Genomic DNA, 13,112 nt, shown 5'->3' on the forward strand with positions numbered 1-13,112 from the left:
GGGTGTGCAACAGGGAATATCTGTACCATAGTATCACACCACTTTGGGGGCAGGAAAGTGAATAAGGTATCAGTGGTAGGTACGGAGTAGAACCAGAAATTATGGCGTTCCAAGCGAGAATTTCGCCTATTCTTAGGCACGCTTTGTTTCAAGACGCTGATCACGTACTGAAACCAGCCTCAACAAGGGGGGGCCAGACTGTGGCTGGCAGTCCTTGATTGGATCAGGGTGAAATGGAATGGCCACCGTTGCCCTTCCGCACCCTGGGTTCGTTTCCTTCACATTCCAGCCTGAACTTGTGAGCGGGTACATACAGTACGTAGTGAACATTGGCCCCGGCCTGCTGCCTATCTACTCCGTAGTAGTATTTGATTTCTGCCAGCATCTTGGTCGATGAGCATGGTATGTATGTGTATTTATACTCCTGCATTAGCACATTATATACAGTACTATATCTGTACAGTACAAGACATACTCAACATAGCCGATTACTACAACTATTTGTTCATTTTCTAGCATTACATTCAATGTCTTTTAGCTCTTCGCAGTAAGGTTTATTTCATTTGGTGGGACGGCTTATGTAAGGTCTATCTTTGGTGGGAAGGGCGTCACCACCACCAGTAGAAGTACTCCGTAGTACCCCGTACCTACTGTAACTACTAGGTACCACCTACTCGCTCACAATAACTAGGTATTAGGTAGTTAGGTACTACCTAATTATTAAATCGCTCTTTTGGCAACCGAGGACACGGCTGCATCTCCGATCTTCAAACCACTAACATCAATTCTCTCCAACACCTCTTTTGTGAGCCTCCTTTCTACCATCCCACTACAACTCCCAGGTACCAGTTGCCAAATACCACCAATACTACCATTCTAGTGCCTACAGTACTTCGTGCCTACGGAGTAGATTTCTGTGAAGAACAAGATTAGGAGACTTGTTGTCGCCAGTCACTTCACTCGCTTGCACCTACGTACTCACTAGTAACGCGCGTCCAGATCCGGGCCGGATCCGTTTTGAAGGGGAAAAACCCCACCGCACGAGCGCAGGCAGCCAGCCTCTAGGATCACCAAACAACCAGCTCTCTTCTCCGACCGATCGCAGGAGTTCTCGACCCCAAAAAGAGCCATCGGTCGCATCCCCAAGGCTGCTGCACCTTACTGTGGTTTAGCTTACTCACTCCTTTCTGCCACTGGTTGTGGTTTCTGTCTCCTTCATTTTGACTTCCATTCTTTGCGCTCTTGTTGTGCTTCTTAACTCTTGTCGGTCATTGTTGGCGCACTCCGAATGCTTGGCTGAGGTAGCCGTCCACCGAGCCCGACCCAGCATCCACTTCAGCCTCCCCCATTGTGCATTCACTCCTCCTCCATTCATTTTCGACTCGGCATCATACATCCGCCGACAACCTCAAAATAATAGGAACAAGCATTGGCTTTCACATCTCGAGGGAGCAACCAGCTCCTCGGCTATTGTCAATATGATCTCCGATAAGTATGCTCTCCTCACGTTACTGAAGGCCTGGTGGCCACTGTCTGAGACAGTCTTCTGATCGGGCGGTGATATACAGATATGTTGGCCTTATCCTGGCCATTCTGTCAACAATGGCAATCGGTACGAGCGGTCACCCATGCGATTCATGCGGCTGAGACTAACAAACGCCCAGGTACGAGTTTTGTCATCACGAAAAAGGTTCGTCCTACCACCATGAAGTTGTCCACCAGCAATCACACTTCCGTCCGCGCGTCGTCTACGGTTTTGTCCAGGACAACCGGCTAATTGATCGCCATAGGGTCTAATGCAAGCTTCGGAAAGACACGGGTTTGAAGGAGAAGGCTTCTCGTATTTGAAAAGTCCCATCTGGTGGGGTGGGGTCATTACTTGTGAGCGATACTGTCATAATGATGCTAGTCTTGCGAAGAGAAGAGCTGACTGAAGTCGACAGTGGCCATGGGAGAAATTGCCAACTTTGCGGCTTATGCTTTCGCGCCTGCCATCCTGGTTACGCCTTTGGGTGCGCTGAGTGTCCTTATTGGGTACGGCTTGATGTCTTGAATCGCGGATTCTATATCTCTGAGACTAACATTATGCAGTGCCGTCCTTGGTTCCTACTTCCTGAAGGAAAGACTGGGCGTTCTGGGCAAATTGGGGTGTGCCATGTGCCTGCTTGGCTCAGTGGTAATTGTTCTCCATGCGCCCCCAGACAAACCGGTGGAAAGAATCGATGAGATTCTGAGCTATGCGCTGCAACCAGGTATGTGTCAATAAAAGCTCAATCTACCTAGTTCTGGCTGACGCAGTTCTCGCTCACAGGATTTCTCGTTTACTGCCTCGCTGTCGCGATTTTCTCCACCGTCATGATCTATCGAGTTGCGCCCGTCTACGGCAAGAAGAATCCATTGATTTACATCTCGATCTGTTCCACCGTCGGCTCGGTTTCAGTCATGTCTGTCAAGGCATTTGGCATCGCGGTGAAGCTGACCTTAGGGGGGAACAACCAATTTACTCAAGCATCGACATATGTGTTCATGATTGTCACTGGCTTCTGTATCTTGACCCAGATGAATTACTTCAACAAAGCACTTAATCAGTTCTCCACGTCGATGTAAGTGACGCTTACGACGGTTATAGCTCTTAGGGCATGCGCTAACAACGAGTACTTGTAGTGTCAATCCGCTATACTATGTCACGTTTACAACTGCCACGCTATGCGCTTCATTTATTCTCTTCAAAGGTTTCAACACCAGCGATGCTGTGAACACAATTTCTTTGCTCTGCGGTTTCCTGACTATATTTGCCGGCGTTTACCTCCTGAACCTATCTCGACATGACCCAGATGGGCGACAGATGCTGAATTACAAGCTTGACGATGAAGGCGTTCCCACAGATGGAATTGCTGGCTTTCAAACGCGACGGTCTATGCAATCTCGGCGCAGTAACGAGCCACATCGCCGAAGTTCTTCGAGCTTCGCATATATGAACGGGAATGGAGACCGCGAAGGGCTGATCCGCGCGTATGACGTCGAGAACCAGGCCTTTGGGTTATCAGAACTGAATGAAGGGAGCGACGGAGAGCCAGGTCCTATCTATGCACGAAGCGAGGAGCTCAGTCGTACCTCACAGCGACCCAATAAGCATGACACGCTATAGTATGATTCGATGCTTACACTTGATCATTTCCCCTTCCTCTTTTTCTCTTTGGCTCTCATCCTTTCAAGATTCTCCTCCTTGCTTTCTGCCTCCTATTTATGACCAAGACTATTTCATTTACGCTTTTATCTTCTTCTCACGTTATTCCCCTCGGTTTGCTATTACCTCCCTCTCGCCCCGGGCGCACCTTCTCCACCTTCCCTTGCTCCTGAATGGTCGCGGCTGTTTTTGGATGCTTTGTACTTTTACCTGATTCCCGACGCAAAGACGACGCGAAGAAGATGCGAAGATGAGGAGCAATAGATGCTCCGAATGACTTGTATGTGGAATGGGACTGTTATCTGTTTTTGTTGTTTTCATCATCTGCCATGGTATGAACCGCAGGCGCGAATACCTGCAATTACACAGACCCGGAATTGTATATAGAGCCTAAGGTCACGGGTGATTTTCTTCAATAGACCATGTGAATTGCGAAGAATTATTATTTGCGGCGAAACATTCCTTATTAACTCTTATACTTCTTGATCTCGATCGTCTTTTCTTATTTTTTTTTTTGGTATTTGTTGTTGACGCCTAGTCGGGAGAAGTATGAGTATGGCTACCAGCCGGCTAGCGGGAAAGTGTGACGTAGGGGTTGCTTTTTTTTCCTTCCAGTGGGAGTGGCTGGTGGTGGGGAAAAGACCATCGATGATGTCGCGCGGTGGGATTAAGCTCCATATTGGGTACAGACAGACGTCCCACCATCACGCTCCAGCACCTCCAACCAGGAAAGCTTTTACTGGCCATGTGGTGGGTGCGCTGGCTATAGATTGTGAAGCTGCATTTCTACTTCTGACGCTCTTTGTTCTTTCATCGTGATTCTTCATTCCCCAAGTTTCTCCTTGCGAGATTTGCAGAAGAGAGAGAGAGGGAAAAAAGTGGGCAATATGCCTGGATTGCTTCGGAAGCTGATCGTGGTCGCGGCCGCTGATGGACTTATCCTTCACTCCACAGGCAATGGCTTGCGGCATACTGGAAATAACGAGCCGTCTGCTATTCGCATCGATTATAAGACTAACCAAATCACATTACTTCCTGGCTCCGCCTCGGGACTTGACGATACGAGGGACTCCGGTCTAGAGATTCACGGTCTCGTCGGTATGTGTTGAATATCGCGATTTAGCCAAGCCTCTAGAATGGACTGTGGACCATTCTGTTTCATCTTATCATGTGTATTTTGCGCGCGCATGCTCCTCTTCTCTCCTCGTGTTCTAGTTGATATTCTGGCCCATGCAAAGGGATCATTCACTGATGGATGCGTTCTGCGACCCAAGGGCTTCTATCCGTTGCATCGTATTCATTCCTCATCTCTATCACTCAACGCCAGCAAGTGGCTCAGATCCAGGGCAAACCGATCTATACCATTACCAATGTCGCCGTAATCCCAACATCATCTCAGGCGGACGCGAGTCGTGCAATCTCGCAGGCCAAGGAGAGTCTGCTGCAGGGCGAGGACAGTCACACCGAGACTGGTTCCGAGGATTCAACCACGATATCTGATACAGAGACTGAGGGAGGCGATACTGAAGTCGGCACTGCGCCGGCTTCTCCCGAACAGGAGGTCTCTTACTCCCGGACACGCAGCGTTGGCAGCATCGCTGAAGATGTGATCGGAAAGAAGGTTCGCTTCGGACGGTTCGCGGCGAACTGGCTCTCCAGGAAGACACTGGGCCTGCCCGGACTCGGCACAACCAACCAGGAATCTACCGAAGCGCCCATGGGAGATCTCAGGGAAAGCACGGCAGAGTCTTCCCCTACAATCGCCAAGGTGAACGAGGACGGCGAGGCAACCCCAGTGCCTCGAGGTGATAATGCTTCGTCGAAGAGTCTCGCGGAGCCGTTCGGTTCGGATCCTACGGTCGAGTTGCTGCCCAAGCTGCTGCGTTACACGGAGATGATTTTCTCATCGCGCAATTTTTTCTTTGCCTACGATTACGACCTTACCAGGAACCTTAGTGTGCACGAGCCCGCGCTGACCACCCACCTCCCACTTCACAGATTGGTCGATGATATGGTGAGTACGCGGTCTTACAAGCTATGGGGCGCGTTTAGTGGCTAATCGACCATGTTCAGTATTTCTGGAATAGAAATCTGCTTGCGCCCTTCATCACAGCCGATGCTCACGGCTTTGCTCTTCCATTGATGCAAGGGTTCGTAGGTCAACGAGAATTCACGGTCGGGGCAACTCCGAAGCCTTCATCATCAGAATCAGGTAAATCAGACGAACAACAGGTCGATGGCCGGATTCTGGGCGATAAACAGGAGGCAGATACCGTCAAGACCGATGAGGAGAAGCGCGATTTTCTCGTCACTCTAATTTCTCGACGGTCGGTGAAGCGACCAGGCTTGCGATATCTCCGCCGTGGCGTGGATGATAATGGTAATACCGCCAACTTTGTTGAAACAGAACAGATTCTCTCGACGTCTGACTGGAATCCGACACGCAATGTCTACTCGTTCCTACAAGTGCGAGGCTCAATCCCGCTATACTTCTCTCAGTCCCCGTATGCATTCAAGCCAGTCCCCGTGCTGCATCATTCCACAGAGACGAACCAGCTCGCCTTTGACAGGCATTTCCGAAATCTGAGTCGGAGGTACGGCAACGTTCAAGCAGTATCCCTCATAGATAAACAAGGTGGTGAATTGAAGCTCGGGGAGCAATACGAGAAATTTGCTCGGTTCTTGAATGAATCAGGCGGCATTGATGGTGCGCCGCTCAAGATGGAGTGGTTTGACTTCCATAATGAATGCCGAGGGATGAAGTTTGAAAAAGTAAGCCGACTGGTCGACCGGCTGGAATCAACGTTGGGCGAATTTGGCGACACGATGGTGCAAAACGGTACCGTTCTCCGGCGCCAGTCTGGGATCACGCGCACTAATTGCATGGACTGCCTCGATCGCACGGGCGTTGCGCAGTGTGCTTTTGGCCAGTGGGCTTTAGAGCGGGAGTTGAAGCAGGAAGGGATAGACCTCGACTTGAGACGCGATTCCTCGACACACTGGTTCAATACCCTCTGGGCGGACAACGGCGATGCGATTTCTAAGCAGTACTCCTCCACTGCTGCCTTGAAAGGAGACTATACCCGCACTCGAAAGCGGAATTATCGAGGAGCGTTGAACGACTTCGGGCTGACCCTGTCTCGTTACTACAACAACATTGTGAACGATTACTTTTCACAGGCCTGTATCGATTACCTGCTGGGGAACGTCACGACCGATGTCTTCCAGGAGTTTGCACTTGAGATGCAGACAACCGATCCAGGCATCTCCGTGCATAAGCTTCGGCAGAATGCCATTGATACCAGTTGCAAGATTGTCATCAGCGATCAATCCGAGGAGTTCCTCGGAGGCTGGACACTGCTGACCCCCCGACAGCCGAACACGCTCCGGACCATGCCATTTGAAGAGGCCGTCCTTCTTCTCACGGACGTTGCTCTGTATAGCTGCCGGTTCGACTGGAACACGGACAAAGTGTTGTCCTACGAGCGGATTGATTTATGCTCAGTGACCAGAATCAATTATGGAACCTATGTAACCTCTATCTTGACGGAGGCTCAGACTGATGAGCGCAGCAATGTCGGGTTGGTGGTGGAATATCGCGAAGGCGACAAGAACGCATTGAGGGTCAATACACGGTCTCTGCAGAGCCAGGTGCCTTCCACGAGTCTCGACAGTAATGCGCGCCCGAGCAGTGAGTGGAGCATGTACTCGTGGTTCAAAGGCGCCCCGCACGCGGCCACCCGCCTGGTTGCATTCAAAGCCCTTCCACAGGTCATGGGGACTAGCAGTATTAGCCCTTCGGACTGGGTTCGAAGCATCTGCGAGGAAATCGAGCGGGCCGTGACGGCAAGCGACCGGCACGGCCCTCCTGAAGATGGCAAACAGCGATCCCTGATTGATTCCTCGGACATTATCTCGTTGGAGGAAGCGAAGAAACGCACTGGATACCTGGAACATCTGGTGTATGACATTAAGAAACTGGTCTGGGCATGAGGGTTGCATTTTGTTTCCGGCTTATCTCGAAGCAAGCGAGCGGAGTTAGATTGAATACTGCGATCTTTTGGTGTTGACAGAAGGAAGTTATACATGTCAGGCATTGCGGGTATTTGATTTCTGTTTGGCAGCAGGAGTTCAGCTCATGTCCTTCGAAGACTCCAGCCCGGTTCTCGATGGGATTCTGATCATGATGGTCCGCAACGGTTCAACCTCATATTATTGTATGTATCTCCCTGACCACGCAAAGAGACGCACGAGGGTCGATCTGTCGACTAAATTAAGCGGGCGTCCATGCATGTGCTGAGGATGCACGTGCGCACACTTTTCAATCATTCAACCATGGAAAATAGTGGCATATAGACCAGAAGAGAGCCACTTATGTTATTATGATAAATTCAGTGCGGTATTAACTTATCACACCTCAGATAAAGTTGAAGGGGAAATAAATGCAAGAACGTCGATATCAGAGAGCCAGGCCATGCCAGAGATAAGATACCGGTTTTTACTGTGCTGTACCATGACCGCTCAGGCAACTAGTGATCGTACAGAATAGTACAGTACGGTACAGGGTGACCACCACCCATTTATCCCCCTCGAAAAAAAGGATGGTTTGGTGATTGTAGCCTTCTTATGAACTGTGCCTTTATTGTCTATCCTATGACCAATTTTCTATGGTTCTTTGTTGTTTACACCTGGTGTGGTGTATGGCCGGTGTTCAGCAATCAATAATCTCCATTCGCCCCACGGTCGCCGGCCTTTCGTGGTTGGCCTGTTATCTTTGTACTGTACAGTACAGTACGTCACGTCGTTGGGTTATTGCTGCAAGAAATCCGGTCTGACCCCATTGAGTGATGATCATATAGGACGAGTCAGACATTATAGTATTCTTGCTATGGAGCGGAAAAGAAAGAGCATAAAGATGGACAAAGCAAGGATGGAGTAATTACAGTAGTTACAGTAGTTGGTGGGAGAAGATGCTGCAGTGGTAATTAATGAGTTAATGAAAGGGTTGCCGCCTTTTTTTTTTCCCAGCCAGACGGCGGGGTTTCCTTCCCTTGGGGCGAAACCACACTGCAGACTAATCCTCCCTGTTGCTGCTGCTGCTGCTATTGCTACTACTACTACTCTTACTCCTACTCCTACTACCAAATTACTCCTACTACTTACTCCTACTACTACTCTCTCCCTCCCGTCTCTCCCTCTCCCCGTCCTTCCCTCTCCCACTCCCGCATTTACTTCTTTCTGCCTCTGCGCATCTCCTCCCTCCCCCTCCCCCCTCCTCCCCTCCCCTTTTCTTTTTCATCATGGAGTGGCAACCGCAGGATGAGCCATTGGGCCAGTTGGCCTGCTGTCTCAGGGATTCTTTGAACGGTTTCGATCGCTCGGCTCAAAAACAGGCCGAACAGGTGTGTGCTTCTTTTCCCCCTCCCCCTCCCACTCTCGCATCTGCGAATTTCTGTCTGCCCGCTTCGACTGTTTCTCTTTCTTTTACCAATACCGTCCCTGAGACCTTGCGCTTTTGTCAGCTCTTACCATATGTTATCACCCCATTTTAAGAAACCTTTTGAGCTGGTCTGCTACTGTTTGAAAAAAAAAAAAATCAAAATGACTGACTGGAGCTCTCTTTTGATCTTTTTCTTTCATCTGATAGATGCTAGTACAAGCAACCTCCTCTCCAGATTATGTCAACTATATTACCTACCTCTTCTGCACTGCACAGCCCCCTTCGCATCTCGGTATGAACGATGAAACCTACAACCTAGTCCGTTTCGCCGCAGCTGTGAACCTCAAGACCAAGATCCGCGTCGCCTATGCCACAATTCCTCAAACCTCTCTCACCTATATCCGATCAGCGACTCTGACCAGTCTACGCGACAACAATTTACAAGTCCGGAACTTTGCCGGTACGATCATCACAGAGTTGGTTCAGCAAGCTGGATTGTTGGCATGGCCGGATGTTCTGAACGAGCTGCTGGCGCTTGTCGAAAATTCGGGAAACGTACCGAGCTTCACTCAGGAGGCAGCCATGTCCGCTCTCGCCAAGGTCTGCGAAGATAATCGCAAGATCTTGGATCGCGATTACCAAGGACAGTGTCCGCTCGACGTAATCATCCCGAAGCTGCTGGAATTCACCTCCAACCAGAGCGCCAAGGTCCGTTCGATGGCCCTCCGCACAATCCACGTCTTCCTTCCCCACCGACCCAAGGCGCTTGTCGCCTCCCTCGATTTGTTCCTGTCGCAGTTGTTCCAATTGGCCAATGATGCTAGCACAGATGTCCGCCGGACGGTGTGTCAGACCTTCGCCCAACTGGTGGATTTCGCCCCGGAGAAATTGGTCCCGCACATGGAAGGGCTGGTCAACTATATCATCATGCAACAGAACAATCAGGAGGATCCGGAGCTCGCCCTCGATGCGGCGGAGTTTTGGCTGGTTGCGGGTGAGCAGGTGAAGCTGCAGCAGCCACTAGCCCCGCATATGTCCCAGATCGTGCCCGTCTTGCTGCGGAGTATGGTTTATGACGAAGACGAGGCCAACCGCTTGGCGGCAGAGGGCGAGGATGCGGAGGAAGAAGATCGCGATCAAGATCTTAGACCTCAGTTTGCGAAGTCGAAAGCCGCTCGTCTGGATACTTCTAAGCCGGACCAAGCCAACGGCAATCCCGCCCCTGAGGACGATGACGATGAGCTGAGTGAGGGTGAGATCGAGGATTCGGAGTTTGGAGACGATCCTGAGGATGAGTGGACCCTCCGCAAGTGCTCCGCTGCGGCCTTGGACGTGTTTTCCAACGTCTACCACGACCCGATCTTCGAAACCATCCTGCCCTATCTGATGGAAACCCTTCGTCATGAACAGTGGACACAGCGCGAAGCTGCTGTTCTGACTTTGGGGGCCGTCGCTGATGGTTGCATGGATGCTGTCACGCCCCACCTCCCGGAGCTCGTTCCTTATCTGATCTCGTGCCTCAATGATTCTCAGCCTGTCGTTCGCCAGATCACTTGCTGGTGCTTGGGACGGTATTCCGAGTGGGCCTCCCATCTGGCCGACCCTGCGGAAAGGGCCCGCTACTTTGAGCCCATGATGGACGGCATCCTGCGTCGCATGCTGGATGGGAACAAGAAGGTTCAAGAGGCAGCTGCGTCGGCTTTTGCAAGCCTTGAGGAGAAGTCCGATGCCAACCTGATCCCTTACTGTGAGCCCATCCTTCAGCAGTTTGTTCAGTGTTTCGGCAAATACAAGGATCGGAACATGTACATTCTGTACGATTGTGTGCAGACCCTGGCGGAGTGCGTCATGGGTGAGTTGGCGCAACCTCAGTTGGTGAACATCTTGATGCCTGCTCTTATCGACCGCTATAACAAGATCACCGACCAGTCTCGGGAGCTTTTCCCTCTGCTCGAGTGCCTTGGGTATATTGCCGCCGCTTACGGAGATGCATTCGCCCCATTTGCGCAACCTCTTTTCCAGCGCTGCATCAAGATCATCTATGAGAACCTGCAGGAGTATATGGCCTCAGTCAGCAACCAGGGTGTCGAGGAGCCTGACAAGGATTTCTTGGTTACTAGCTTGGACCTTCTGAGCGCAATCATCCAGGCGATCGACCCGCAGAAGAGCGGCGAACTGGTGGCCAACTCCCAGCCCCGGTTCTTCGATCTCCTCTGCTTCTGTATGGAGGACCCAAACTATGAGGTCCGTCAGTCGTCGTACGCGCTGCTGGGTGATTGTGCCATCAACATCTTCCCCCAACTCGAGCCCTTCATCCCTCAGATCATGCCAACTCTGATCCAGCAACTTGATCTGGATACGATCCGAGATGACGATCGGCACACGGGATTCAGTGTGCTCAACAACGCCTGCTGGTCTTGCGGTGAGATCGCGGTTAACGAGAAGGCGGCTTTGTCGCCGTACGTCGAGAAGCTGTACCAAAGGCTCTACATCATCATCAACAACGAAGAGATTATTGATTCTGTGAACGAGAACGCTGCGATGGCGCTGGGTCGGTTGGGAATCTGCTGTTCGGATCAACTGGCGCCTCGTCTGGGCGAGTACGCTGGCGTCTTTTTGAAGTCGATGAATAAGATCGAATTCACCCGCGAGAAGGCGTCGGCGTTCCTGGGCTTCAACCAAGTAGTCATGAAGAATCCGCAAGCCATGGAGTCATTCCTGGGCGATTTCTTCCAGGCCATTGCGGCCTTTCCCAGCAAGTCTTTGAACCAGGATGACTACCGAGACATTCAAACATCTTTCCAGCAGGTATGTATATGAACTTCCAGTTCGGTCCGGGATTGCGCTAACTGGGGGTTGTAGGTTCTGCAAGGCTACAAAAATATGATACCCAACTTCGATACCTTCCTGTCGCAACTTCCGGCCCACGTTGCCCAGAGACTTCGTTCTGTATATCAGATTTAGATCTATAATTTCTCATGTTAATGTCCCATCTGAAAGTTTCAAAATATCACATGGCGAAAGGCGTATAAAATTTTCATTCTCCTTAATTTCTTCTTTTCTGTTCCGTCCCTTCCTGTTCCAAGTTCCTGGCTTTTGAACTGGAGTCGCTTGTTGTTTTCATGCCGGGGACAGGACGTACTCGCAGTTGATCTGTCTCGGAAGTCCGCCATATGTGAATGTGGACGTGGAGAGATTGAGTCCTACGGCCCACGTGTGGCGTCATGACAATCACGAGGATTTATGAGGGAGTGGCGGGATGAGCTGAGTAGCCATGGTAGGGATGCGATGCGATGCATGCTGGTCTTTTTACACGTATGTGATCATGATGAGATGAGGATTGCATATGATGGACTTGTCACCGAGTCTGAAGTTCTTTAGTCTTCCAGCTAGCCTTACATAGATTCTATTTTAGTCTTAGAAAAGTATATGATGAACAGGCCTTGTCCTTCTCCCGTTTCACTATGGAAACTTCAACATTAGTCGTGGTGCGCCTTGGGGTTGTCTGGTTTGAGGAATGATCGGGTTGGTAATTAGGTAGGTAGGTTGTCAGTGGATGAGCACACTCTGCAGCCATGGTATTTCCATCTCGACCAAAGTAGACTGAAATGACATTCGCTCGCTGAGGGGATCGATCGGTATCTCAATCCTCTCGGATCCATGCCTAATAGACCACCCGTGCTAGATTAAGGCAAAAGGATATCTCCTAGACAGTTGAAGTATCACGATTGCAAAGCTTCAATCTTCTTGAGTTCAATCTCCTCTTCAAATCAATGGCTCGAAGAAGAAGAAGAAGACTTCTCTGTCTCCACCGCATCGGAGGGGGGGTGTTGCCTACTACAGTAGCACATGGGATGGGTTCTGGAACTGCCATTGGGGGTGGGGGGTGGTCCAGGCATCAAGATATGTATCATGGATGTGTACTGCAGTGTGCCGATCAGGAAGGAAGGAAGGAACGTCCCGGAACCTGACTAGGGGTTGTTGACCTGAGCTCTGGCAGGTGGAGGGATTCATCCATCGCTCCTCATCCCGAACCAACCAACCAACCGACCAAGCACATCCGAGCCAACTTCTTCTGATCTTCTTCTGCATCCATCCTATACAAACACACTACATATATAGGCACATTAGCCTTCTCGATGAATGTTGATCCTTCAGCTAAATTACTGCTTACTGCCGACTGCTGATTGCTGACTGCTAAGCTAAACTGCTAGTCCTGTCACTTACACTTAGTCTACTCTAGTGTCGCGTAATTAATCTGGATGGATTGAGGAACTCGGCAAACACAAAGATGGCATCAATCTACGGGGTGGGACTGTTGAAGGCGGGTAAGACATATGAATAAGGTGGATATGCACTGGGTACTGTACTGTACCTAGACATGGCATGTTCCGACCAGCACCGAACGAGAACCCACTTCGTTTGAACGACCAAGGTAACCCGTCTGATTAGTGGTCTCGGGAGAAGGATTCCTCAGTGGTTGGG

At 50.5% G+C, this 13,112-nt stretch overlaps 4 protein-coding genes across 4 annotated transcripts; all 4 read left to right on the plus strand.

Annotated features, from left to right (window-relative positions):
* The first annotated feature begins 1,309 nt into the window (after nucleotides 1–1,309).
* On the plus strand, nucleotides 1,310–3,219 carry BO72DRAFT_73121 (DUF803 domain membrane protein). The gene is made up of 8 exons (XM_040950652.1): nucleotides 1,310–1,492; nucleotides 1,569–1,612; nucleotides 1,665–1,690; nucleotides 1,791–1,881; nucleotides 1,944–2,034; nucleotides 2,092–2,252; nucleotides 2,312–2,603; nucleotides 2,665–3,219. The coding sequence occupies exons 1-8, from the start codon at nucleotides 1,479–1,481 to the stop codon at nucleotides 3,146–3,148; spliced, it is 1,203 nt and encodes a 400-aa protein (XP_040802418.1). The 5' UTR covers nucleotides 1,310–1,478; the 3' UTR covers nucleotides 3,149–3,219.
* Nucleotides 3,220–3,843: 624 nt separating this feature from the next.
* Nucleotides 3,844–7,564, plus strand: BO72DRAFT_447080 (SacI domain protein). The gene is made up of 3 exons (XM_040944447.1): nucleotides 3,844–4,285; nucleotides 4,462–5,201; nucleotides 5,261–7,564. Exons 1-3 carry the CDS (start codon nucleotides 4,075–4,077, stop codon nucleotides 7,178–7,180), a joined length of 2,871 nt encoding a protein of 956 aa, XP_040802419.1. The 5' UTR covers nucleotides 3,844–4,074; the 3' UTR covers nucleotides 7,181–7,564.
* A 540-nt stretch (nucleotides 7,565–8,104) lies between these two features.
* BO72DRAFT_73196 (uncharacterized protein) lies at nucleotides 8,105–8,672 on the plus strand. Its single transcript, XM_040950654.1, has one exon. It carries the CDS (start codon nucleotides 8,184–8,186, stop codon nucleotides 8,508–8,510), a length of 327 nt encoding a protein of 108 aa, XP_040802420.1. The 5' UTR covers nucleotides 8,105–8,183; the 3' UTR covers nucleotides 8,511–8,672.
* On the plus strand, nucleotides 8,482–12,082 carry BO72DRAFT_447082 (putative importin beta-2 subunit). Its single transcript, XM_040944448.1, has 2 exons — nucleotides 8,482–11,435; nucleotides 11,490–12,082. The coding sequence occupies exons 1-2, from the start codon at nucleotides 8,835–8,837 to the stop codon at nucleotides 11,589–11,591; spliced, it is 2,703 nt and encodes a 900-aa protein (XP_040802421.1). The 5' UTR covers nucleotides 8,482–8,834; the 3' UTR covers nucleotides 11,592–12,082.
* Nucleotides 12,083–13,112: the final 1,030 nt, after the last annotated feature.

The sequence above is a fragment of the Aspergillus fijiensis genome (assembly GCF_003184825.1).
Source record: "Aspergillus fijiensis CBS 313.89 unplaced genomic scaffold BO72scaffold_17, whole genome shotgun sequence".
NCBI lineage: Eukaryota > Fungi > Ascomycota > Eurotiomycetes > Eurotiales > Aspergillaceae > Aspergillus > Aspergillus fijiensis.